Below are 27,749 nucleotides of genomic sequence, written 5' to 3'. Positions count from 1 at the left end.
CCTGTGGCACTTGCCCTCTAAAAGATATCTAACAATCCCCTTTGGGTGATGGCTGGTCATGCAGGACAAAATTGAATATAAAAGTTGACTAACTTGCACTGTGTAACAGCGGCACTTCAATAGATTGTGTGTTATTGTTTCTACTTCCTTTCCTTCACAGGGGCATAGTCTTACGGAGTAAGGCATTCCAGACAATCTGACTCTTAGCAGCTCTGAGGGAAATATGTTTAATCTTGCCTTTGTAAAAAATCTGCAATATTTGATCACAATAAGACTTTTTAGGTATTTGCATAGTTGGGAGACATAGAATAGTTTCAGAATAAGAACGATAAAAAGGCCATCAGAAAATTGCTATTAAATTACTGCCATTTCTCTATCTTGGTATGAACAACAGTAGAGCATTAACCCAAGAAAATGTCCCTTAAAAGCTAGTGACATGTACCATGTAGGTGCTATTGAGTTTGATGGTTCCTTTGAACAAACCAGTCAGATCTTTGGTTGTGTCCAGACTGCAGAATAATAGGAGTTTGACATGAATTTTAACTGTCATGGCTCAATGCAACGGAATGCTGGGATTTGTAGTTTTGTGAGATATTTCTACTGTTATCCATCTAGTCCCACAACAAACTACCAATCCCAAGACTCCATAGGACGGTTGTGGTAGCAAAAGAGATGCCAAAGTGCTATACTTCTGCAGTGTGGACGAGAGATCTCTGCCTTCCGGCATGTAGTAATGCAGGGACCTGAGGGTTTGTGCCGGGCAGTGAGTCATTCAGGCAATCTCTCTTGTCTGCGGTTGTAAAAGGCAACCTATTCTTCAGGTTCTCATTTTACTGAGTGACTCAGGGACAAGTGGGTTTGCCTTCTGCAGAAGAGAGATCCTGGAGGCGGAGCAGCCGATGGGGAAGCCACTTGCAGCCGGGGAACCCTGGAAAAAAGGAAATCATTTCTAATGGAACCTGACCACACTTTTCATAACCACAAGGAAATCCCTTTAATGATCAAGATTTGGATATGCATAAAAAGTCTGGTTGCTCCAGGGGATATCCCAACACAATTGCCTGGTCTGGTGCCAGAAGAGGACGATGTGGGTGGACCCCAGGATTTCATTTCCTCCTCTTAGAAATTAATTGGATTTACTGAATTTCTATCCAAAGAAGTGAGGATCATGTCTACTTATCAGTGACAAATGTGTAGTAAATCGATTGATAATCCTCGGCAGTCAGATTAACAATACAGTAAAACAGGCATGGGCAAACTTCAGCCCTCCCGGTGTTTTGAACAAAGTTTGCCCATGCTTGCAGTAGACTCTCAGTGAACCCAGGGAAGTAGCCCTTAATTGTTCAAAATACATAACCTTTATGTATTTTAAAACATACCGTATTTATTAATGTCGAGTTATAATTTATACATACAGTATGTGGTGGAGTGTGGTGGAGGCTCCTTCTTTGGAGGCTTTTAAGCAGAGGCTAGATGGCATCTGTCGGGGATGCTTTGAATGTGATTTCCTGCTTCTCAGCAGGGGGTTGGACTGGATGGCCCATGAGGTCTCTTCCAATTCTATGATTCTATGATTCTATATTGATTTACCCCTTTCCTAGGGTGCATCTACACTGACTGATTCTTATGAAGGGCACCTGCATTAGCTTCATGGCAGACCAATTATGAAGCTTATCTGGGCTGATACAGGGCAAGGTCACCTTAATTCACCTTTGGCTTCCATTAACCGAAGTCATAGGATACTCTGAATTCTGGGTCAGAATTTGAAGTAACCTATGACTTTGGGTCCATGTAAACCAGTGGTTCCCAACCTCTGGGCCACGGCCTACTGGTAGACCGTGAGACCTAAAATAAGGTCCACTAGACATGCGGGGGAAATCAGCTCTAGATTATTAAATATTGTTTCTGTGGACGAGCAGATGGCGATTACTGGGTTGTATATATTCTGTATCAGAAACTAGAGCGGATGTGGTCTATCCAATGCAATGTTCTGAATCAGCACCCCAAATAACCAAACCAAATCTAAAGTTGACCAAAAACTGATTCTTTATGGATGTATGATTCCCGTTCAATTCGTAACCCTTTTGGTACTAATGTTGGAGAGTGGTCCCTGGTCAAAAAAAAAAAAAAAGGTTGGGAACCACTGATGTAAACCACTGGGTGACGGATCAGTGTAGATCCATCCCGAGTTTGCTCATAACTTGGATTAAACAAAAGATAGACAGAAACCAAGAAGATGACTAAGAATCAGGTTCAGGCGTGGTCTCAGTCCCATATAAGGACTTTATTAAACCAGCCTGTTGTCACAATCATGTTCTTTGAGCAAAGGAAAACATACATTTTCACACCTTGCCGCAAGTGTGCAATGCCTCCAATTTGTTCATGTGAATTTACACAGTCTTTCAAACAGTTCCTATCCATCTTTTTCTATTTTCCTGCTTTTTTCGGCATTCATCACCAAACTTTCCTCCAATTCACAATATCAGGACTGCAGCAGAAGGATATTATTGCACACGAAAGAGTGATGGAACAGTGATATTGAATTTATTCATGGGTTTTTCTGTCAATTGAAAGAGATGATCCAGCTACGCTTCAAATACAGGAGAGACACAACATCATGTGGTAAGGCATTCTCTCCTGCCGTAATTGCCCCATTTCAACCTCGTGTGATAATATTCTAAGAATAGCCAGGGACACCATGCTTGATGTAAGTACGGTCTATCCAAGGATGCTGGGTCTTAATGAAATAGTCCCATAAGATGGTAGAGTTCAGAAAAAGTTGGACTGCAGCACATAGAATCCACAACCATTCTGGGGAATCTGGCAAATGTAGTCCAAAAAGAAACTTTCTCAAGTTTTGTGTCCTTGCTTTGTTTTCTAGCTCCTGTTCCTTTGCAAAACATTGTGGGGACATTAAACAGAGCTTCCATGTTTGGTGGCAGGATACCTGCAAATATCGAGTACCAAGTAACAGAAGAGCACTTTGCCCTTCAAGATTTTCTTTGGCTTTGCCTTGCTGGGACGTCCACTGTTGGAGATTCAATTGATCAATTTGGTCCTGAACCAATTTCTCTTCTCGTATTATGTGAGGTACCACCTTGGGTGCCTCCAAATAAGAGTGCCTTCAGGATCAGAGGACGGCAGCATTGGATGGGATATGTAGTCCAAGGCCTACAAGGGCAAGAATTCACAGGTAAAACTTTTATAAACATTTTTATTGCAATCCATTGGTTAGGGTGACATGTTCCACAGCCAAAGAAAACAACCCAGCTTTGTCTTTTGCATCACAGCCTTTCAGTTGTTTGAAGATGGGGGTTGTAGTCTTCTCTTCCTCAGGCCAAATGTCAGCTGGGCTATACAGTATCTATATTAGGTGGAGGATATATGGTTTAGTTGTAATATATGGGAAAAGGACCTCGCAGTTCTTGCCGATCAAGTTGAATGTGACACAGCTGTGTGATGCTGTAGCAAAATTGGTCATATTTAAGCCTGTCCGAACAGGTCCAAGTCTAGCAAAGTAATACACACGCATATATAGAAGCCTCATCTGGAGTTTTGCATTCAGGTCTGGGAGCCTCATTTCAAGAAGAGTGTGAATAAGGTTGAGTGCAAATTTAGGAAGACGAGAAAAGGTATGGAGAACAAAATATGCATGGAAAAATTGAAGAAGCTGGGCATGTTTAGCCAGAAATGAGGGATTTGTAGCTTGACATTTAGAGACTTAGAATTCCATTCCACTGAGCTGGAAGAATTTTCTAAGTGGTTCATACTTTTCCTAGGGAAAAAAAGCCATGGTGGCCAAAGTGGTATCAAATTGCGATAATTCTGCAGTGTGGATGGACCCCAACACTTAATAATAATAATAATAATAATAATAATAATAATAATAATAATAATAATTTTATTCTTGTACCCCACCCCATCTCCCCGAAGGGACTCGGGGCGGCTCACATGGGGCCTTGCCCAAACATCACAATATAAAAACAAAACAAAAAACACAAGTTTACAACAATAAATCAACAATTTCTCTTGATTTCTTGACCCTTTACCACCTTGGTTTCCTTGTCTCCATAGATTCCAATTTGTCATGGCGATATCTACCTCATCCATCAAATTCTGCCAATGACAAGATGAAAACCTCATTCAGAAGCAATTTTGGGGAATTTCTGCTTGAAATGATATTTGTATCAAGAATTTTTAGCTCTCGTGAAATGGTCAATGAAAGGATACCCCAACGTCAGGCCAATGTTTGGGATGCTTCTCATTGAAGTTGGAACCTAGAAGTTTTGTTACACCTTGTGGATGAAAGGCAGTCCTCATCTCATTGGATTGCAGTTCTCAGCAGCTCTAGACAGAATGATAGGAATTGCAATCCAGCACCCCATGCGGGAGGGTCACACATCATTCACTGCTTTTTAAAAGTCAGATGGAGGAGCAAAGGAAGTTTACCAAAACATGATAAATCCAGCGATTCGAAAGCTGATCTTTGAAAAAAGCTGTACTGCGGTGTAAAGGAAATGCCAGGATCGGTGCCATTTGGGACCCCTTTCTCTAGCCCCCCACTTCACCTCTTGGTATCACAAAATTCACCACCCGTCAGTGTTTTACAGAACAAACAGAAAATAAAAATGCCTCGCATCCAAGGAAAGTAACCACAACTTTGCATCGCATGCATATGAGTGGAACTTTGCCGGCGATAAAAATGGGAATCCCGCAGGTTGGAGCAGTAGGTAATCCCCGGAATCGGCCAGAGACAGGTGCCCTGAGAGAGAAGCCAAGATGAGCCAAATCCTATCGGTGAGTCCCCAAAATTGTGTTTTTTCCCCATAGCAGAGGATGGATGGAGGGTACCCTTTGGGGGGGTAAGGCTGAGGATCAGGTCTATGGCAGGCAATGACTTTTGTGCCAATGGAGCAACAAATCTGCTCCAGAATGTAGCCTGAATCTTACAAGAACCACCCAAAGTGCTGACTCTGTTTGAAGTTTGGACTAAAATCCAGAGCCACTTTCTGGCAGGGTTCCATTGGGATCCTTCTTTGGATTCAGGACTGCGGTTGGCCTTCCATATTTGTGGGTTTTACTTTGGCCGACTTTTAGTTCTTTTTAGGACCTAGGGGTTCCTATAGAGGCATTTGTAGGTCCTCCAGTGCAATTCTATAGTCAACATTCAGAAGAGGTTGCCCATAGAGCAAACATGGGTGAACTTCAGCCATTCCGGTGTTTTGGACTTCAACTCCCACCATTCCTAACAGCCTCAGGCCCTTTCCTTTTGCCCCTCAGCCGCTTAAGCGGCTGAGGGGCAAAAGGAAGGGGCCTGAGGCTGTTAGGAATGGTGGGAGTTGAAGTCCAAAACACGTGGAGGGCCGAAGCTTGCTTATGCCTGATCTACACTGCATTGATTCTACAGTGCAGATGCCTCCTGTGATGTAGTCGTATTTTTGTTCCTGATTCCAGAGCTCAGAGACATTCCTGTTTCGCATGACAGGAGGTTAAACTAGTCACCAGCTGGTTTTTGTGCCCCTTTCTGAGTCTAAAATTTAACGATTCTCTGCATTTGGTGTTTCAAAAAGAAATTTGATATTTCAAGTCAAACCATAGAGCTCAACAGATCAAAGTCATTATATGTCAGGATATAGCTTTCACCGGGTTATAGAATGAAAATGTTAGGACCACTAGAGCCAAACCAAGTTCTTTTAGCTTATTAATAGAATATGATGATTTAGTTCATTCCACAATTAAAAGATAGTAAAGCAATAAGTGGTGACTGGGGATTCTGAAAGTTGCAGTCCAGTCAAACTCCGTCCATTATGTGTTGTCGAAGGCTTTCATGGCCGGGATCACAGGGTTGTTGTATGTCTTTCGGGTTGTGTGACCATGTTCCAGAAGTATTCTCTCCTGACGTTTCGCCCACATCTATGGCAGGCATCCTCAGAGGTTGTGAGGTTGCGGTCATATACCTCACAACCTCTGAGGATGCCTGCCATAGATGTGGGCGAAACGTCAGGAGATAATACTTCTGGAACATGGTCACACAGCCCGAAAGACATACAACAACCCTCCGTTCATTATTTTCTCCCAATGCTGTTGTTCCACAAACCTTACCTTTGCTGTTTCAACAAACCTTACTTTTTCCGGCCTTTTTCTCTTTTCTCATAGGTCGTGGTCTCTATACTCTTCATGTTTCCGGCGCCAGAAGCCCAGCATTGCTTTTCAGCATCGCATTGCTGCAACGAGAGCGAAGTTGAACATTTGGGGACACATTTCCAGAGGACAACCAGGCACACCCAGTCGGTGGCTTCTTCCAGTGGATGCCAGGCCATTTCCGATGGATTAGACAGGCAACGCTCCATTTCCCCATGGGAATACGTGTAAGTCGGCTTTTTGTTGATGTCTTTGTTTGCTAATAACAAACTCTACACAATATCCAGTGTCATTACCGTATTTACTCTAGTATAAGCCAACCCGAATATAAGCCAAGGTACCCTGTTTCCCCCAAAATAAGACATCCCCAGAAAATAAGACCTAGTAGAGGTTTTGCTGAATTGCTAAATATAAGGCCTCCCCCGAAAGTAAGACCTAGCAAAGTTTTTGTTTGGAAGCATGTCTGCCAAACAGAATACCAGAGCATACAGGATCGGTAAATGTACGTACCATAAAGTGTTGTACATGGAAATATTGGTAGTAACAAGAAATTCTTGATAGGATTCACAGTTTGTCTGGTTATGCTGTACAGTATATAATAAATGTTCATTTTTTTTGTTCAACAATAAATGTGAATTCTTTTTCATGGAAAAATAAGACGTCACCTGAAAATAAGACCTAGAGCATCTTTGGGAGCAAAAATTAATATAAGACACTGTCTTATTTTCGGGGAAACACGGTACCTAATTTTACCACAAAAAACTGGGATAATTTATTGACCTGAGTATAAGCCAAGAGTGGGAAATGAAACAGCTACTGGTAAATTTCAAAATAAAATTACATTAATCGAGGCATCAGTAGGTTAAATCAGGAGTTCTCAAACTTTTTAAGTGGAGGGCCGATTCACAGTCCCTCAGACTGTTGGGGGGCCGGACTATGATGAAATAGTAAAAAATTAGGATTGTTGTTGTATGCCTTCAAGTCATTTCAGAGTTAGGTTGATGCTAAGTCTAAAGTTTAGGACAGAAGCCAGGTCAATGACCTTGGAGGGTTGCATCCGGCCCATAGGCCTTAGTTTGGGGACCCCTGATCTAGACGATCTCATAAGACCATAGGTAAGCCAAGAGACCTCCAAGGACCATCTAGATGGTCTCATAAGACCATGGGTAAGGAAAGGGACCCTCAAAGGCCATCTAGATGATCTCATAAGGCCATCAGAAGACCATAGGTAAGGAAAGGGACCCTCAAAGGCCATCTAGATGGTTTCATAAGACCATGGGTAAGGAAAGTGACCTCCAAAAGCCATCTACATGGTCTCATCAGGTCGTAGCTAAGGAAAGAGACCTTCAAATACCATCTAGACGATCTCATAAGGCCGTAGAAAAGGAAAGGGACCTTCAGAGGCCATCTAGATGATCTCATAAGGCCATCAGAAGACCATAGGTAAGGAAAGGGACCCTCAAAGACCATCTAGATGGTTTCATAAGACCATAGGTAAGGAAAGTGATCTCCAAAAGCCATCTAGATGGTCTCATAAGGCCGTAGGAAATGAAAGGGACCCTCAGAGGCCATCTAGACGGTCTCATAGGACCATAGGTATGGAAAGTGATCTCCAAAAGCCATCTAGATGGTCTCATAAGGCCGTAGCTAAGCAAAGAGACCTTCAAAGACCATCTAGATGATCTCATAAGACCATAGATAGGCAAAGAGACCTCCAAAGACCAGGTAGACTTAGGTCAACTCTAAGTCTCAAGTTTAGGACAGGGGCCAGGTCAATTACCTTGGAGGGCCACACCCGGCCCACGGCCTTTGTTTGGTGACCCCTGGGTTAAATAATGTATGTATATGGATACAGATATACAGGTACATAGATCTATATGTATATAAGATTTGCAAAGACCTGCAAACATATGAGGGGAAAATTCATATATAAAATTAATGTATATAGATACAGATATATAAATACATAGGGTTGCCCATAGAGCAAGCATGGGTAAACTTCAGCCCTCCAGGTGCAGGGGGTTAATTCCTATATATCTGTAGGAAATATTAACAAATATTTCAAGGGAAAATGCTTTTATAAGAATAATGGTTATATATTTTTCTTCTTCCCAACTTGCAAGAGCATCTTTCCCTTTTCAAAACATTCCCTTGGTTAAGAGTGAGGGAGGCTTTGGAAAACACACTGATAAGGGAGGGTAAGAGAGAAATATATCGTATATTGCAAGCAATGGCCTCCAGGTTCTGTTGTCCGGCCTTGGCCTTGACCCCATTATAAGCCGAGGGAAGCTTTTTCAACTCAATAAAAGGACTGAAAAACTCGGCTTATCTTTGAGTATATATGGTATATAATACAGGTTGAATGTTTCTTATGCAAAATGCTTGGGACCAGAAATGTTCCACAATTTGGATTTTGGAATATGTACATCATGAGATGTTTTGGGGTGCATCTACATCAGGCAAGGGCAAACTTTGGCCTTCCAGGACTTCAACTCCCACAATTCCTAACAGCCGGTCTGATCTGCATGGCAGATGCATTTTGGCACCACCTTAACTGTCGTGGCTCAATGCTATGCAATCCTAGGAGTTGGAGTTTTACAAGGCCTTTAACCTTCTTTGCTAATGAATGCTGGAGTCTCACTAAATTATGACTCCCATGATCCCACAGCATTGTGCCATGGCAGTCCAGGTGGTGTCAAACTGCATTAATTACACATTGTAGATAGAAGCACCCTTGGAGATGGGACCCAAGTCTAAACACAAACATCATTTTATGCTTCGTAAAGATATGTATGCAATGTTGTGCATGAAACAAAGTTTGTGCACACTGAATCCTCAAAAAGAAAAGGTGTCCCTGGCTGTGTCTACACTGTAGAATTACTGAGCTGCCATGACCCAGTGGTATGGAATCATGCGACTTGTATTTTGGTGAAACACTAGAACTCTTTGGTGGAGAAGGTTAAAGACTTTGTAAAACTATAACTCCCTTGAACCCAGAACATTGAGCCAGGGCAGTGTCAAACTGCATTAATGTTTAGCTCCATTGAAGGAACAGTATGCTTCAACATACTGTATATACTCGAGTATAAGCCTAGTTTTTCAGCCCTTTTTAAAAGACTGAAAAAGCCCCCCTCGGCTTATACTCGGGTGAGAGTCCTGGTTGGCTTATATTTGGGTCAGCTTATACTTGAGAATATATGGTACATTTATTATTTTTTATTATTATTAGTATCATTACACTTATTATTTTTCTCTATTATTGTTGCTACTATTACATTTATTTTACTCTATTTTTATTATTAATAATAATACATTTATTATTTCACTCTGATCTTATTATTATTATTACATTTATTATTTTACTCTATTTATTATTACATGTATTATTTTCCTGTGTTGATTATTATTATTATTACTATTACATGTATTATTTTTCTCTATTATTATTAAAAGGATACATAAGCACATTTACATTGAAGAAGATAGGAATAATGATTTGATCAGAGTTGGACAATCTTATCTTAAATTTGAGCTTGATGTAAATATTCAAAAATATTTAACCTACTGATGCCACAATTAATGTAATTTTATTGGTGTCTATTTTTATTTCTGAAATTTACTACCCTCGGCTTATACTGGAGTCAATGTTTTCCCAGTTTTTTTGTGGTAAATTTAGGTGCCTCGGCTTATATTCGGGTCAGCTTATACTCGAGTATATATGGTAAGTCTCACCTAAACCTATCTTCCTTCTGTTGCTTCCTCCAGAGAAGACCACGACCCTTCCCGCTACCCACAAAGCATCTGGAACGCGAAATGCAGCTGCCTTTCAACTTGTATCTCCTTGAGTTGCTGTGTGAAACAAGGCAATCGAAATATCTACAGCAAGCCGGTCTTCCATGGAAACTCTGTCCCAGTTGAACACTACACCCTCGTCTTTTACCGGACACCTTGTCCTGGGGCTGATGGACTCTACTACCTGAAGGCAGATGTGTACAAGATGAACGTGTCTTGCACATGCATGGTACCAGAGAACGGCATGTGTCACAATAGTGCGGATCGGTGCCACCACGCAGGCTTCCCAAACACAAGGCAGGGGATGTAAAGCCAACTCTCCTATCTCTCTCTCTCGTCCTCATTATCCCACTATATTCACCCATCCTGCCAAATGTTGGTGACCAACTTTTTCTCTTCCAATTCTCCTATGCCTTTGAATTTGTATTGCGACGGAAGGGGGAGAGAGTAAATGAAATGTCCATTCTCTCTGCCATATTCACTTTCCTTTGCTGTAGGATTAACAACAATAACAACAACAACAACAATAATAATAGTAATATACTTTATTTATATTCCACTCTATCTCCCCAAGGGGACTCAGGGCGGCTTACAGAACACACATACGGCAAGCAGTCAATGCCATTATACAATTAACAAGGGCAGACAATACACAAATAGCGGTAAAGGCATTTCCCGTCTTATTTATGGTATCTTGGAGGCTGTGCTCGACTCCGGCCACGGGGAGGTACTGTCGCTCCATCTTCCATGCCGAGGAGCTTTTGTCGTCCTTAGACGTCCTCCCAATCAATGCACTTAAGGGCACTTTTTATTACCTCCCCACTAAAAACGGTAACTATTTATCTACTCACATTTATGCTTTCGATCTGCTAGGGCTTTTTTTTTTTTCATGTCAGGAGCAACCGGAGTTGCTTCTGGAGTGAGAGAATTGGCCGTCTGCAAGGACGTTGCCCAGGGGACGCCCGGATGTTTTGATGTTTTACCATTCTTGTGGGAGGCTTCTCTCATGTCCCCACATGGAGCTGGAGCTGATAGAGGGAGCTCATCCATGCTCTCCCCGGGTGGGATTCGAACCTGGCAGCCTTCAGGTCAGCAACCCAACCTTCAAATCACAAGGCTTTTATCCCCTAGGCCACCGGAGGCTCCTGATCTGCTAGGTGGGTGGGTGGGATGGGGCTGACAGCGGGTGCTCACCCTGACCTCGACATTTTCCCTACAGCATTCAAAGACTTAGGAGCCCTACCATGAAAAAAGTTGGTAACATGGAACCATAATGTTTGCTGCTGTTGTTTTCTGCCCTTGCTCCTGGGCTTCTCATCTCAGTTTCCTGATTCTGAATAGAGGATAGCTATTCAATTTTGTTTGCATTGAGTTTCTTGTTTAAATATAGTGGAGGATTGCTTGCCAAAAGAATCGGCAACAACTCTAAGGCCTATCTGATTTAGTGAGAGGCAAAAGTAATGGGGAGAAAATGTCGACTCTTGTGTATGAATTACTACACTGTACAGAATGGATGGATTGTTACAGAAAACGTTTTGAGAGATTGCCCTTTGCACACTGTATGTAATAATTTTTCTGTTTAGTTTTTTTCTGAAAAATCTACAGTGCTGATGCTATTTATTTTTGTTATATGAAATGTTCAAATTAAATAAATATTTTAAAAGAACGAAAATATGTCAAGTCTTCTGTATTCACACCCACTTGTTCCTTTCCAATGTGATCTAATGGAGTACTTCCTTAGGCTTACTTACTTACTTACTTACTTAGGGGATCCCTCGGTGTCCGAGTATGATGGCCTTCCTAGCATAGTGTTTTGGTGGTGGATACGTAGGTGACTGTGGAGCCCTATTCTTGACCTGCATGTTCTTCCACAGTGAGAGCATTGGTTTCCAGGTGGAAGGCAGTCCTGGTTGTGGAGATTTGTAAAAGGCACCATGATGTGGTGGGTTGACTGGAAATGCATGTGTCGGCAGCTGATTGGCTGAGCCAGTCAGGAGCCAGAATTCTGATTGGCTGCTGTCTCTAGCTTGTTGTTGAGACAAAGGGTTTTAACTGCCACTTTCACCTCGGAAAGTGAAGAGAGTGCTGACTGGAAATAGTCAGGAAAGGAAATGGCTGCCAACTCTCCAAAGCCTGATTATTTATAATGCAAATGAGGCATATTTAAAGACTGTTTAAAGGGACTGTTTAGTCCTCTGTTCTCTGTGTGAATTCAGAGAGACTGCTGTATATATTGTTGCCCTGTTTGATCTTTTGAACTGGAGTAAAGATACTGTTACTTGTTACACAAGCCTGAGTGCCACTTTATTATGCTGCAGGGTATATCTTGGTTCAGAAACTGTGGTAAAGCTTCTATTTATTTATTTCTACAACCTACAACACTGGTCAGAGTTGGTTTGACGCACCTTCCACTTGGTACGTTTCTCCCTTTCACCCTTCATTCATGCCTCTTCAAATTCCACAGCACTGCTGGTCGCAGCTAACCTCCAGCCAGAGCACTCAGGGGCCCAGGTTTCCTAGTTCTCGGTGTCTATGCCACTGTTTTTAAAGTTAGCTTTAAGCCCATCTTTAGATCTCTTTTCTTGTCCACCAACATTTTGTTTTCTGTTCTTGAGCTGGGAGTATAGTAGCTGCTTTGGGAGACAGTGAGCCGGCATTCAGACAACGTGGCCAGTTCAGCAGAGTTGATGGTGGAGGAGCATTGCTTCAGTGCTGGTGGTCTTTGCTTCTTCCAGTACACTGACATTTGTCCGCCTGTCTTCCCAAGACACTTGCAAGATTTTTTGGAAGCAACACTGATGGAATCGTTCCAGGAGTTGATTGTGACATCTGTAGATGGTCCACGTTTCACAGGTGTATAACAGGGTCGGGAGGACAATGGCTTTATAAACAAGCACCTTGGTATCTCTATGAATGTCCTGATCCTCAAACACTCTCTGCTTCATTCGGAGAAATATTTCAGTGTCAATGTTGACTTTTATGGAGAGGCGGCTGCCAAGGTAGCGGAAATAGTCAACATTTTCTAATGTTACACCATTAAACTGTATTCCTGGCATTGCGTGATGAAAGCAGAGTGACAGGAGTTGTAGTCCTGGACATTCATGTTAGTGGGTGATGAAAAGAGAGTGATGGGAGTTGTAGTTCAGGCATTTTACACTGCTAGTGGAGTATGAAGGGGAACGATGGGACTTGTATTCATGGAATTTCATGTTGGGTGATGAAACTAGAAATGATGGGAGTTGTAGTTTTGGCCTTTTGCACTGCTAGTGGATGATGAAAGGAGCACGATGGGATTTGTAGTCCTGGAATTTAGCATTTGTTAGTGAGTGATGAAAGGACAGTGATGGGGGTTGTAGTTCAGGCCTTTTGCACTGCTAGTTGAGCATGAAAGCAGAACAATGGGATGTGTAGTCCTGGAATTTCATGTTGGTGGGTGATGAAAGGAGAGTGATGGGCATTGTAGCTTTGGAGGTTTATGTTGTTAGTGGGTGATGAAAGGAGAGTGATGGGCATTGTAGCCCTGGACATTCATGTTATTAGTGGGTGATGAAAGGAGAGTGATGGACACTGTAGCTCTGGACGTTCACATTGGTGGGTGATAAAAGTAGTGTGATGGGCATTGTAGCTCTGGAAGTTCACATTGTTAGTGGGTGATGAAAGGAGAGTGATGGGCACTGTAGCTCTGGAAGTTCACGTTGTTAGTGGGTGATGAAAGGAGAGTGATGGGCACTGTAGCTCTGGAAGTTCACGTTGTTAGTGGGTGATGAAAGGAGAGTGATGGACACTGTAGCTCTGGACGTTCACGTTGTTAGTGGGTGATGAAAGGAGAGTGATGGGCACTGTAGCTCTGGAAGTTCACGTTGTTAGTGGGTGATGAAAGGAGAGTGATGGGCACTGTAGCTCTGGAAGTTCACGTTGTTAGTGGGTGATGAAAGGAGAGTGATGGACACTGTAGCTCTGGACGTTCACGTTGTTAGTGGGTGATGAAAGGAGAGTGATGGACACTGTAGCTCTGGACGTTCACGTTGTTAGTGGGTGATGAAAGGAGAGTGATGGGAATGGTAGTGCTGGAGTTCTGGGCGGTCAGTGGGTGATGTGGGTCTGTGGGCCTCTCTGCTCTTGACTGCCCTCTGCTGGCCTTGCTGGGCTTTGCATCCCGGTCCTTTCCCCTCTCCTCCTCCCACGCCCACCCTGGACCAAATGCACTGGGCCTTCTCTAGAGAATGTGGCCATTCTCCCTTCCCTCTTCCCGCCTTGGGCCTCCTGGGCCTCTGGACAATCCGGACCTTGTTCTCCTGGGCCCGTCCGCTCCTGGCCCTGGGGAACAATCCCGCATTGTCCCTTGGAGGGAGGCTGGGATGCCAAAGAGCCAAAGGGCAGGTGGGCGCAGAGCGAGGAGAAACCGGGGAGAGATGTGTGGTGGGAGACCCAAGCATTCCCTTCCCACTCTGGGCAAGACCCACCACCTCTGCCTTCAGAGCCCTTCAGAGTCTTCTTCCGGGCCTCCCTTGCTTGCCCATTTGGGCTTTTCTTGGAGAGCTTTTTGCCATCACCACCCCACCCTCTCTTTCTCTCTCTTTCCCCCTCCCCAAAAAACTTTGGTTTCCTCTCCTCTGCCTTATGCGTGGAAACCGGGCCGGGTGCCAGGTGGACTGGGAAGAACAGACACCCCCTTTCATCTCCTCTTGGGCCTTTTTTTTCCTTTCCCGCTTCCTCCCACCCTCCGCCCCCAACACCCATCCTTCCCGGCAGCAGCAGCCACAGCAGCAGCAAGAGGGGCTCAGAGGAGGCAGGATGGGGGAGCACGGAGACCCGGCCGGGGGGCTGCAAGGCTTCGCCCTGGACAAGGAATTCCTGAGTTCCCCCAAGGGCATCCTCATGGAGGCCGAGCTGGTAACAAGACCCCTCCTCGCCTTCCCCTCCGCTCTCCAGACCCCCAAGTGTCCCATCTCTCGCTCTTTCCACTCCACTTTCCTCTCTCTCGGCTCCATCTCATCCTCAACTCTCTCTTTGCATCATATATTGCAGTCAACATTATATTCCTCTACTCACTTTTCATCCAGACCCGTAACTTCTCCGTCTCACTCACTCACACTTTCCTCTCTCCATCTCTCGCTTTTCTATCCATCTCTTTCTCTCTTGGCTCCATCTTATTCTCATCCTTTATTGCATTCGATGTTATATTCCGAGCTTACTTTGCATCCAGATGCCTAACCTCTCCATCTCTCTCACTCATTCGTTCCACTTCACTTTCTTCTCTCCATCTCTCGCTTTCCCATTCATCTGTTCCTCCATCCTTTACACCTTTTCCTCAAGTCTCTCTTTGCATTCAGGCCAGGTTGTGGTGCAGGCTGGTTAGCAGCCAGCTGCAACAAATCACTCTGACCAAGAGGTCATGAGTTCGAGGCCAGCCCGGTGCCTGATTGTCTCTATCTCTGTTCTATGTTATGGCATTGAATGGTTGCCTTATATGTGTAATGTGATCTGCCCTAAGTCCCCTTCAGGGTGAGAAGGGCAGAATATAAATACTGTAAATAAATAAATAAATAAATAAAATCCTATGAAGGTAAAGGTTTCCCCTGACGTTAAGTCCAGTCGTGTCCGACTTTGGGGAGTGGTGCTATCTCCATTTCTAAGCCAAAGAGCCGGCATTGTCCGCAGATACCTCCAAGGTCATTTGGCTGGCATGACTGCATGGAGCACCCTTACTTTCCCACCGAAGCGGTACCTATTGATCTACTCACATTTGCATGTTTTCAAACTGCTATGTTGGCAGAAGCTGGGGCTAACCCTGCTTCCCGATTTGAACTGCCGACCTTTCAGTTAGCAAGTTCAACAGCTCAGCAGTTTAACCCACTGCGCCACTGATGGCATTCTATATTGCATTCAATATTATATTCCTCTACTCACTTTTCATCCAGATCCCTAACTTCTCCATCTCTTACTCTCTTACTCTCACTCTTTGCTCTTTCATCGCCACTTTCCTCTTTCCATCTCTTGCTTTTCCGTCCATCCCTTCCTCTCTCGGCTCTATTGCATTCTCAAGTCTCTCTTTGCATCCTGTACTACATGCAGTATTATATTTCTCTACTCAATTTTCTGCCAACCTAGCAGTTTGAAAATATGCAAATGTGAGTAGATCAATAGGTACTGCTCCGGCTGGAAAGTAATGGCACTTCATGTAGCCATGCTGGCCACATGACCATGGAGGTGTCTACGGACAACGCCGGCTCTTTGGCTTAGAAATGGGGATGAGCACCAACCCCCAGAGTCGGATATGACTAGACTTAATGTCAAGGGGAAACCTTTACCTTTACTGCCCAATTTTCATCCAGACCTTAAGTTTTTAATCTCTTACTTGCACTCTTTCCTCTCCACTCTCCTCTTTCCATCTCTTGCTTTTCCATCATCCCTTCCTCTCTCAGCTCGGTGTCTTTCCCAAGTCTTTCTTTACACCCTGTATTACATTCACTATTGTGTTCCTCTATCCATATTTCGAGGGGGCCCCTGGTGGCACAGTGTGTTAAAGCACTGAGCTGCTGAACTTGCGAACTGAAAGGTCGCAGGTTCAAATCCCGGGAGTGGAGTGAGCACCTGCTGTTAGCCCCAGTTCCTGCCAACCTAGCAGTTTGAAAACATGCCAATGTGAGTAGATCAATAGGTACGGCTCCGGCAGGAAGGTAACGGCGCTCCATGCAGGCATGCCGGCCACATGACCTTGGAGGTGTCTACGGACAATGCTGGCTCTTCGGCTTAGAAATGGAGACGAGCACCAACCTCCAGAGTCGGACACGACTGGACTTAATGTCAGGGGAAACCTTTACTGTTACCTATCCATATTTCATCCTGACCCCAACTTCTCCATCTCTCACTTTTCCATTCATCCATTCCTTGCTGTCTCAAGCTTCTATTGCACATAGTATTGGCACCTCTCTCCGAAGTTTGCCCATTCCTGAACTATACTGTCAAACTGATGCAGTCTGATCTCACTTGAACTGCCATGGCTCGATGTTATGGAATCCTGGGAGTTGTAATTTAACAAGGTCTTGAGCCTTTTCTGCCAAAGAAAAGGCTAAAGACCAAACTCACCAAACTACAGATCCCATGATTCTATATCATTGAGCCACAGAAGTTAAAGTGATGTCAGACGGCATTAATTCTACAATATAGGCTGAGAGCCATTGCACAGAGATCAGATGACAATTGGGACACCTGTTGACGGTCAGAACACCTGTGTATCTCCCAATGAGCTGCAAACCTCACCCGTGCCAGTTATTGACTTATTTCATTTCTTTCTCTCCCAACCATTTTTTAGGGTCTCTGCTTTTTGGTGTTCATACTCCTGACAGCGTCCATCTCGGCCTACATGGGGGCTGCTCTTCTGGAAGTGTTGGTGACATTGGCATTCCTGGCACTGCGAGCGACACACTACTACGAGAGGCTGACCAGGGTCAACTGGCCTTGCTTGGTGGGTGACTATTTACAATTCCCCACATACCTCTGGACAGTCATGAATATATATTAATGTGTCTATATCTTTTAAAGGGGGTTGGTTTAACCCAGGCATGGGCAAACTTGGGCCCTCCAGGTGTTTTGGACTTCAACTCCCGCAATTCCTAACAGCCGGTAGGCTGTTAGGAATTGTGGGAGTTGAAGTCCAAAACACCTGGAGGGCCCAAGTTTGCCCATGCCTGGGTTAACTTCTGAAACTGAATTACTGTGTCGCAAAATGATGCATGTTCGTTTATAAAGGTGTGTCACCAACATGAAATGTTTGGAAAGCTCTTATTTACACTGTGGAATGAATGAGGTTTGGCACTTGAACCATCACCGCTCAATGCTATGGAACCTTGGGAGTTGTAGTTTTCAAAACTTCCGAAAGATTGTGATATTGAATGTCTCAAAATCTCAGAAACCATCCCCATTCTGATGACCAATTTTATCCCCAACACAATTCATCCATTGGTGACTCTTGATGTCTTCTCTACAGGATTTTCTTCGCTGTGTCAGTGCGGCCATCGTCTTCACCGTTGTGGCCTTTGCTGTCATTGCTGCCAGTCATGAGGGATCTGCAGTCTCAGCCTTTGTAAGTTACCTACCACCTTGCTATCTCCCTACACCTATTCCTTTATAAGCCACTAGCTGTGCCCGGCCACGCGTTGCTGTGGCTTATGGGAATGCTTTGTTGGCCAGGTGGAATAGCAGTGAATAGCCTTGTAGCCTCAAAGCCTGGCCATTTTCTTCTTATGGGAATCCTTGTTTGATGAGCTGGAATACAAAGGAATAGTCTTGCTGCTTGGAAGGCTGGATTATATGGCAGTGTGAAGATAATCCAGTTCAAAGCAGAAAATATAAGATTCTAAATGGGTTATATAGCTGTGTGGAAAGGCCTTGGGTCTACACTGCCATATAATCCAGTGCAAATTAGATAATCTGTGGAAGAGGCCTAAGTGAAGCCTAACTCTGCCTGTCCCCTGGGCTGAGTCAGTTGCTAGGAGACCAAGTGGGCAGAGCTTAGCCTTCTAACTGGCAGCAATTGGATAAAAACAATTATTCCTCTCCCTCTAATTAGGACTTTATTTTTCTTTTCTTTTTGTTGTATCAACCTAGAGGCGTGGATGATGGGTTGTGTTGTCAAATTTTGAGGTTGGGGGGCCTGTAGTTTTGTTGTTTTGTCCACTGCCCTGATGCCATCACTCTTTTTTATATATAGATATCCACCATCAGAACTCCTACTTTTGGGATTTGAGAGGAATCCACATATGTGATGATGGTGGTGGTTAGATAGATGAAAACTAGGGTCAAACATGGAGAGTAAGAAAGATGAGCATCTATCAACCCCATCCTCATCATCTTCATATTTACCCAAATAACATCCATCAACATCATCATCTTCATGTTCTTCTTCATCTCATCATATAGTGCCATCACTATCCATGGAGCTTTGCAAGTAAAAGAGCAACAAAGCTCTTCTGGAATCTAGCTATGATGTGACACAAAAGGAAAAAGAGATGGCAACATAGGAGTAGATGAACTCCGGCAGATAGTGTCCTCTGCAGTGAGGGCAATAGTGGTTGAAATGGACAGTGCTTTTCTTCTGCTCCTGGGTCAAGGCTTGATGGACTTGCTATTGCCTTCTCCTCCTCTGAGGCCAGGGCAGTGGAACTTGGGATGGAGGGAGGTCCTTTTGTCCACTTTTGGGCCCAGACTCAATGGAATTGTGCCATGGAAAATTCTTCTCCTCCATGGTCAGGGTAGTGGCAGTTGGAACGGAGAAGCACAAATGTATGATGACCCTCCAAAACACATGTAAGGAGATACAAGTCTTCAGACAGCTTGGACCTGAGGCATATAGGACTTGGTAGGACATAACCAGCATTTTGTTGCTTGCTTGAGGGAACATAGTACCTGTCTTGAATTGTGTATACACCAATCAAGGGCCAACTTGGATCCTCCAGGTGTTTTGGACTTCAACTCCCACAATTCTTAACAGCCTACCAAGCTTCAGCACAGCTGGTACATCACCAGCAGTAATAAGATCTATCTACCGAAAGATGGCCAGTTCGAAGCCCGGTTGGGGTGAGCACCTGACTATCAAGCCCAGCTCACTGTATACCTAAGTACAGTAGAGTCTCACTTATCCAACATTCGCTTATCCAACGTTCTGGATTATCCAACACATTTTTGTAGTCAATGTTTTCAATACATCGTGATATTTTGGTGCTAAATTTGTAAATACAGTAATTACTACATAGCATTACTGCATATTGAACTACTTTTTCTGTATAATTTGTTATATAACATGATGTTTGGGTGCTTAATTTGTAAAATCATAACCTAATTTGATGTTTAATAGGCTTTTCCTTAATGCCTCCTTATTATCCAACATATTCACTTATCCAACATTCTGCCGGCCCGTTTATGTTGGATAAGTGAGACTCTACTGTAGTTCAAAAACAGCTTAGAGATGTAAATAGATAAAGTAGGTACTGCTAATTAGTGGGGAAGGTATTTTATGAAACCATAAAAGAAAAAGATCAGAAATGCGGTGACCAAAAGGAAGGAGGAAGTCCTGATGACACTTTGTCATAGAGAATGGGGCAACAGCACCCCCCCCTGTGGCTGAATCCAAGCACAACCTCCAAGGCACCAAAACTGGACTTTGACACAACATATCTCCTTTCTGGGTTGTTGTATGTCTTTCGGGCTGTGTGGCCATGTTCCAGAAGTATTCTCTCCTGACGTTTCGCCCACATCTATGGCAGGCATCCTCAGAGGTTGTGAGGCATGGATAAACTAGGCAAGGAAAGGAAAAATATATATCTGTGGAGAGTCCAGGGTGTGACAAGAGTCTTTTGTCAGTTGGAAGCTAGTATTAATGTTTCAGTTAATCACCCTAATTAGCATTGGAAAGGTTTGTCTCTTGCCTGAGAGGCATCCTTTGTTCAGTCATTAGCTGTTGCTTCCCAACTACTGTTTTGATTTTAGAGTTTATCTCCTTTCTGTCTGTTCTGTCCTGTCTGTCCAAATGGCATTGAATGTTTGTCATGTATGTGTACTGTGATCTGCCCTGGGTCTCAGCATCTATGAGTCTCAGCATCTACTTAGACAAGAAGCTTAACACAAAACACTAGCTGGAGGAGCTGGTAAAAATGGCCAGCACCATCCCTTGGGGAGATAGGGCGGAATATAAATAAAGTGTTACTATTATTATATGATTGGTATACACCAAAGTTTTTCAGAGGCCCATCCAATCCAATATTGTCAACACTGACTGGCATCTGTGGCTTTCTAAGGTTTCATTTATACTCTTTTCTTAGCCCTATCTTGAGATGGAGCCCTGGTGGCGAAGTGCGTTAAAGCACTGAGCTGGTGAACTTGCAGACCGAAAGGTCGCAGGTTCAAGTCTCAGGAGCGGAGTGAGCGCCTGCTGTTAGCTTCAGCTTCTGCCAACCTAGCAGTTCGAAAACATGTAAATGTGAGTAGATCAATAGGTACCACTCCGGCAGGAAGGTAACGGCGCTCCATGCAGTCATGCTGGCCACATCACCTTGGAGGTGTCTATGGACAACACCGGCTCTTCGGCTTAGAAATGGAGATGAGCACCAACCCCCAGAGTCAGACACGACTGGACTTAGCATCAGGGGAAACCTTAACCTTATTATTTTATGACTGATATACACCAAAGTCTTTCAGAGACCCATCCAATCCAATATTGTCAACATTGACTGGCATCTGTGGCTTTCTAAGGTTTCATTTATATTCTTTTCTTTGCCCTATCTTGCGATCTGTTTTCTCCTGGTGGTCTCCCATTCAAATACTAACAAGGCACAAGAAAGACCAAAAACACAATAATCCCATGGGCCATGATTGTCCTGCATGTCTTATCCATACCCTTTCTCCTGCCAGGTCTTCAGCCTTATCCTCATTGCTGTCTTCTGCTTTGATGCCTACAAAACCTACAAGGCAGAGATGGGATCAGAACAAGGTAAGCAGAGCAAGGGGGAACTGAAGTCCTGCAACCTTGTGTGCATGTCATGGTGAGAATTGAGGCAAACACCCTCTACCACCCTCCTCTTCTTCCCCCTCCTCTTCTTCCTCCAACTGCTTTATATCATGACTTGTAACTCTTTTTATCTCACAGACCCAGATCTTGGCTGAGCGAACAGGCACACATTCCTTCTTGGTGAATACTACATATACGGCGGTTGTTGCTGCTGCCCCGGACAAGTTTTCCCTATTTCCACAACCTCTGCTGACTTGATTGAGATCTGATGATGACGTTCCTGTATCTTCTTTCCAAGTCCCGCAATAACCCTTCTCTTCGCCTAGTGTTTTTAGTTCCCAACCCATCTATCTGGGAGCAAAGCACAACACCGAACAGGGATTTCGCAGACACGCACACCAAAGTGGAATATTTGGAGGATACTGACCCTGGTTTGTGCTGCTGGATGGCTTTATGTATTTAACTGGCCAGGTTAAAACATGATTAAAGGTGATTTTAAGATTGTAGGGTAGCCGGGCTTTTTTATAACTATGAGTGAGTGTGGGATATGCAAGTTTGTTCACGTTGTATGGGGTTGGATTGCATGCATTAGGGATGTAATCACATCCAGAATTCTGAGTGTCAGAGCCGTTGCAATGCGATTCTGTTGGGTGACACTTTTGCTTTTATTCCAACTCAGAGCCTTCCAAATAAAATAATAAATAACTAAGACTGTAATCTCTGACATTGGCCACACGGTGGTACTATAATATGAAAAATAAAGCCTGGTGATTTCAATGCTAACCTTTTGGGAAGATGCTCCATATGACCACCAGAGGTCGGAGTGAATCCCTCTATAAACCAGAGGGTTGTGAAAACATACCTGCTTGTTGTGAAGCTCTTAAAGGTAGGTAAGGGTAAAGGTTTTCTCCTGACATTAAGTCTACTCATGTCCCATTCTAGGGGTTGGTGCTCGTCTCTATTTCTAAGCCAAAGAGCCAGCATTGTCCATAGACATCTCCAAAGTCATGTGGCCGGCATGACTGCATGAAGTGCCGTCACCTTCCCGCGGGAGGGGTACTTATTGATCTACTCACATTTGCATGTGTTCAAATTGTTAGGCTGGCAAAAGCTGGGGCTAACAGCAGGAACTCACCCCGCTTCCCAGATTTGAATTACTGACCTTTCGGTCAGCAAGTTCAGAAGTTCAGCTGATGGCACTGGGGTCCCTTAAAGGTACAGAATGGCAACTCTGTTATATCTCATTTCAACAGGTAACACAACCCAACCTGCTTTGTTCCATGAATGAAGTAAATGGTAAATGGAGATTTCAGTTTGCTGTTTAACTTTATTCATGACACTATATTAAGCTTTATTCATGATGCTCTAACTGTGCTGAATCAGAAAAACAGTTTGGAAGGTCATCACTGCTGTGGACTTCCAAGCTCACTCTTCTTCATGAAGTTTCTGAAAATGGAAAAGGAGGAACCGTCAAGTAAAGGGGAAAAAGAAGGAAAGAATAGCCTAGTTCATTAACCCATACATTAAGATTAGCAAAAGGGGGAAGTAAAAGAAGATCTATTTGAAAATACAGTAGAGTCTCACTTATCCAACATAAACGGGCCGGCAGAACATTGGATAAGCGAATATGTTGGATAATAAGGAGAGATTAAGAAAAAGCCTATTAAACATCCAAATAGGTTATGATTTTACAAATTAAGCACTAAAACATCATGTTATACAACAAATTTGACAGAAAAAGTAGTTCATTACACATTAATGCTATGTAGTAATTACTGTATTTACAAATTTAGCACCAAAATATCACGATATATTGAAAACATTGACTACAAAAATGCGTTGGATAATCTAGAATGTTGGATAAGTGAGACTCTACTGTACATGAAAGCCATTTACTAGTTTCATGTGTAAACGTAATGGCAAATTCAAACCACTACATCACTACTAGAAGTTGACCACAGGATTCCACTGAAGGACTTAGATTCTGAGGCCCCATCTACACAGCCATATAAGACAGATTATCTGCTTTGAACTGGATTATATGGCCATATAGACTCATATAATCCAGTTCAAATCAGATCATCGGGATTCAGAAACTGGGTTATGTGGCAGTGTGGTTTTGGCCGAGGTCCTCCAGGTGTGACACTATGTTGGACAAAAGCTAACTGTTGTGTTGAAGGGATAGGCAACATGTAACCTGCTTGTAGGCCATATGTGGCCCACAAAGTCATTATTGTGACCCCCCCCCCCCCCACAGGCACAAGGAGAAAATGCAAGACAAATAAGGAGGGTGGACACTAAAAATACGAGAAGGAAGGCATGCAATTGGGAAAGAGTGAGAAGAAGCAGAGGCAGAGAAAGATGGGCAGGTGGTCCCCGCTGGTTGTCATTGCAAGTTTCTCTGCCAGACCCTTCTTCTTCCTCACTTGAGCCAGGCTACTCACCTTTCCTCCCACGTCCCGGGTTTTGGCCTTCAGCTTGTTCACTTGGGACTCGGCGATGTCGGCCCGTTCTTCGGCTTCATCCAGCTCATGTTGGACCTTCCGGAACTTGGCCAGGTTGGTGTTGGCCTGCTCTTCCTGGTGGAGAGGGACCCAAATCAAGAGCATTTATTTACCTGGTGAACCATTTGTGATTTCGCCAAAGGTTTTGCAGAGAATGAGCCAAAGGCCTACGAAGTTTGGCAGAATTCGATCACATTATACAGACTCTGTATTGCAAAGCATGGCTGGGTTTTAAAGAGTTTTATCACACTTTCTGAAACACCACTAGGCCAGTTTGCAAGATGTAGACGTAAATCGTTGGATCTGTGAAAGCTTTTGCCAAATATGGGATAACATTTAATCTGACCAATCCAGCGATATATGTTCAGCAGAACATATTTTGATTCAGAAAGGAGAAGAGACCATGAAATGGGGCTACAGTTCGCTCTAGTATCTCCAATATTTTGGAATTGTCTCTGAGAAGGGCAGAGGAAAATTGTAGGATGGATCCAAGAACTCACCGCTTCTTCCGCCTGTCTCTTATAAGCTTTGACCTTCAGCTGCAGCTTGTCCACCAGATCTTGGAGTCTCAACAAATTTTTCTTGTCTTCCTCTGTCTGCACATGGGGAAAAATTGCAAGGAGAAGGAGAAGCAAAACCTTGAGTTACATCTACATATCATCCTTGTTCAAAGCTGTGGTTGCTTTGGTTGTCTAAATCCACATGGTCCAACAATGCTATGGAATCATCGAAGTTGTAGCTTGGTGAGACATCAGTTTTTTCTGAAGAGAATGGTAAAGACTTTGTAAAACTATAACTCCTATGATTCCATAATATTACGTTGTATCAAAGTGCATTAATTCTACAGTGTAGATGCATTCATTGCTCACATCTCCAAGATCTCTCAATCTTAAAATATGGGACACTTCTGGTCCTAAGCATTTCAGATAAGAGATTCTCAAAGCATATTCTGTTTGGTTGTTACATAGTCCTGGCATAACTCTTATCAATGTATATTTATAATACCCTGTGGCAAAGTAGGGTTGAGACCATTGTCTTGTAACTCAACAACTAGCTTGTCTCAACCAGAAGGCAAGAACTCAAGACCTGTACTTACTTGGTAGGTGAGCTCCTTGATGCGCCTCTCAAACTTGCGCATCCCTTTGACGTTCTCTGCGTTGCGCTTCTGCTCCGACTCCAGTTCATTCTCTAGCTCCCGCACTCGGGCCTCTAATTTCTGGAGCTGCTTCTTTCCACCCTTCAGGGCCAGCTGTTCAGCTTCATCTAAACGCATCTGGAGGTCCTTGATGGTCTGCTCCATGTTCTTTTTCATCCTCTCCAGATGTGCGCTGGTGTCCTGCTCTTTCTTCAGCTCCTCTGCCATCATGGCCGCCTGCTCCATTCAGGAGACAACACAGAAATGAAGGTCATAGTTTAGGCAGAAAGCGGGAGAACCTTTGGTCTGGCAAACTCACTGCATGCGCTAAGTCCTTTAACACCTATATGACAGCAATCATCTGTGTTCTCCTTTCTAGTGGAGACATAAAAAGTCCATCTCCAGTGCCATGTCTTTGATTAGACATGACCATTTTGAATGACGGTAGGTTGCCTACCTTAATTCAAAGTATCTTCTAGTAGGGGAAATATTGTTATTAGGGACTCTTAGGAATGAGGAGATCCTAGCAAGCAATTCTTATTTTTCATAATCATTCCAGAAAGGAGAAGGGGGAAAAGGGTGAGGTCGGTCAGTTTCATTTTAGGCAATGTTATGGGGGGGAAAGGCTTAAATTATGAGGTTTACTTATCCTTGCCCCACTTTCTATAATTTTATTTTCTTTGAAACATCTCACATCAGTGATAGCTTTCTTGGCCTTCTCCTCGGCATTCCTGCATTCCTGCACAGCTTCTTCCACCTCCGACTGAAGCTGGGACAGATCCGACTCCATCTTCTTCTTTTGGTTGATGAGGCTGGTGTTCTGTGGAGAAAGAGGAGAAGAATCAAAAGATAGAGTCCAGGTAGGATAGTGGTTACAACAAGCATGCAAAGAGCTCAAATATAACTACAGTATAATCAGAAGTTTTCCTCAGGTCGCCCATAACTCTACCTAATCAATATTGGTTATCATAAGAAGCATTACCAAAAACTGAGGTGGGATGTAGGTGAGTTGGGGTCAAATTACTCCTTCCTTCAATCACAATAAGGGAGCTTTTGGTGATTGTCTTCTGACCCGTTCAAATAACCATGTCACTCCTTCCCCATTTGAGTAGAATACAGAGATAAGGAAGCTCTGATGGAGCCACATAACACTGTCAGGAACCATCTTTGCTTCCACTCACACATTTCCTGATCAGGGAGGGCAAGTATGGAAACAAACAAGGGCTAGGAATTCAACTGTGACCTTAGGTGACTTCCCACTAAGCTGTATAACATAATATCTCATTCAAGATGATATTAGAAGATCTGCTCATCTACTGATAGGCAGTCCTGCTCACCTGGGAATGGAAGAGCTGGACCCGCTCACTGGCCTCGATCAACTCCTGTTCCGCCAGTTTCCGGCCACGCTCCGTCTGCTCTACCACGTTGCGTAGCTCTTCCAGCTCAGCCTGTAGAAGAGCATTCCTTCTTTCCACTATAGCAATGTTCTCCTTCAGGTCTTCGTTGGCTCTCAAGACGTCATCCAATTGGATCTGGTTGTCCTACGCAACCAAAGAGAGGAAAGCCTTGGGCACACTGATTTCAAGGTGTCAGAATACTATATTTAAACCTTTATTTTCCTCAAGTGAGAATAGTCCTCCTCTCAAACACCTCTCCATCATCTCAAGACTCATTACCTTGAGGTGGGCCTGAGCAATCTTGAGGTGTTTCTGGGCTTCCACCGCCACCCGGTTGGCTTGGCTAAGCTGGATCTCCATCTCATTGAGGTCTCCCTCCATCTTCTTCTTGACCCTCAGGGCCTCATTGCGGCTGCGAGTCTCAGCATCCAGGGAAGCTTGGAGTGATTCGATCATCCTCATGTGGTTGCGCTTGGCTTGCTCCATCTCCTCATCCTTCTCAGCTAGCTTGCGCTCAGTGTCGGCCTTGATCTGACTGAACTCCAGTTGCGCTCGGAGAATCTTGCCTTCCTCATGCTCCAGAGATGCCTATGGAGTAAGGAAATTATGCATAAAGGGAGAGAACAAATGGAGAAGGAAAAGAGGGAAAATGGAAGGAGATGGCTGCTGATGGTGTAAAGGACTTAAAATTTGGTGGGCCAAAAATGAGGAGAAGGAGCAGAAAAGGATGAAACTGGGGGGAAGCGACAACATTTGATAATTAATGGAATTAATAGAGTTTGAGGAGCAAGAACCTGGCTCTCTTTCTCACCTCTGCCTCTTCCAGAGCAGCCTGTAACTCAGCTTTGTCAGCTTCCAGCTGCTTCCGAACCTTCTCCAGCTCATGCATGCTCTTAGATCCTTCACTCAACTGTTCGGTGAGGTCGGATATCTCCTCTGTGTTGAGAAGAAAAGCAAGAGACTTGGCTTGGACTCAGCTATGGGTACATACAACTGAGGGATGATGGATCCAAGCACTCAAGAGCCATAAGACCAAAAGAGTCCTTCTCTGGAAGTTCTTTGTGTCCCCACCTCAGCCTAACTCACCCTGCAAGTTCTTGTTCTCTCTCCTTAAGGTGTCCAGATGTTCCAGGGCCTCCTCGTAGGCATTCTTCAGCTTGAAGAGCTCAGTGCTGAGTGAGCGGGATTCCTTCTGTGACGCCTCCAGTTCTGCTTGGGACTCTTCATACTTTTGCTTCGCTTCAGAGAGGATCTAATAGGAAAGAGGGGGGAAA

The 27,749-nt window shown here is 43.9% G+C and overlaps 3 protein-coding genes across 3 annotated transcripts in view; 2 read left to right on the top strand and 1 right to left on the bottom strand.

The window, feature by feature from the left end:
• Positions 1-4,779: 4,779 nt before the first annotated feature.
• Positions 4,780-10,243, top strand: il25 (interleukin 25). The gene is made up of 3 exons (XM_008122345.1): positions 4,780-4,797; positions 6,157-6,368; positions 9,907-10,243. Exons 1-3 carry the CDS (start codon positions 4,780-4,782, stop codon positions 10,241-10,243), a joined length of 567 nt encoding a protein of 188 aa, XP_008120552.1.
• Positions 10,244-14,327: 4,084 nt separating this feature from the next.
• On the top strand, positions 14,328-21,943 carry cmtm5 (CKLF like MARVEL transmembrane domain containing 5). The gene is made up of 5 exons (XM_062958155.1): positions 14,328-14,826; positions 17,249-17,401; positions 17,924-18,019; positions 21,343-21,421; positions 21,578-21,943. The coding sequence occupies exons 1-5, from the start codon at positions 14,554-14,556 to the stop codon at positions 21,592-21,594; spliced, it is 618 nt and encodes a 205-aa protein (XP_062814225.1). The 5' UTR covers positions 14,328-14,553; the 3' UTR covers positions 21,595-21,943.
• An 803-nt stretch (positions 21,944-22,746) lies between these two features.
• LOC100567683 (myosin-6) overlaps positions 22,747-27,749 on the bottom strand; it is a 39,363-nt gene continuing 34,360 nt past the window's right edge. The window contains exons 33-41 of the mRNA XM_062958154.1: positions 27,562-27,727; positions 27,287-27,411; positions 26,755-27,063; positions 26,416-26,619; positions 25,773-25,898; positions 25,040-25,315; positions 24,444-24,539; positions 23,884-24,018; positions 22,747-22,885 (exon numbers count right to left, since the gene is read on the bottom strand). Coding sequence (XP_062814224.1) covers positions 22,865-22,885; positions 23,884-24,018; positions 24,444-24,539; positions 25,040-25,315; positions 25,773-25,898; positions 26,416-26,619; positions 26,755-27,063; positions 27,287-27,411; positions 27,562-27,727 — 1,458 coding nt within the window. The 3' untranslated portion in view covers positions 22,747-22,864. The remainder of the gene's footprint in view (positions 22,886-23,883; positions 24,019-24,443; positions 24,540-25,039; positions 25,316-25,772; positions 25,899-26,415; positions 26,620-26,754; positions 27,064-27,286; positions 27,412-27,561; positions 27,728-27,749) is intronic.

Source organism: Anolis carolinensis, chromosome 6, assembly GCF_035594765.1.
Source record: "Anolis carolinensis isolate JA03-04 chromosome 6, rAnoCar3.1.pri, whole genome shotgun sequence".
NCBI classification, from domain to species: Eukaryota; Metazoa; Chordata; class Lepidosauria; order Squamata; family Dactyloidae; genus Anolis; species Anolis carolinensis.
Note: the sequence above shows the minus strand (reverse complement) of the source record. Positions and strands in the feature narration are given on the sequence as shown.

Bases quoted from the DNA above. Each gene is read 5' to 3' on its own strand.
- il25 (XM_008122345.1), top strand. The intron at 6,369-9,906 runs GTAAGTCGGCTT...TGCTTCCTCCAG, and splicing joins ATTTCCCCATGGGAATACGT to AGAAGACCACGACCCTTCCC.
- cmtm5 (XM_062958155.1), top strand. From the start codon at position 14,554: ATGCGTGGAAACCGGGCCGGGTGCCAGGTGGACTGGGAAGAACAGACA. The intron at 14,827-17,248 runs GTAACAAGACCC...ACCATTTTTTAG, and splicing joins TCCTCATGGAGGCCGAGCTG to GGTCTCTGCTTTTTGGTGTT. The intron at 18,020-21,342 runs GTAAGTTACCTA...TTCTCCTGCCAG, and splicing joins GATCTGCAGTCTCAGCCTTT to GTCTTCAGCCTTATCCTCAT.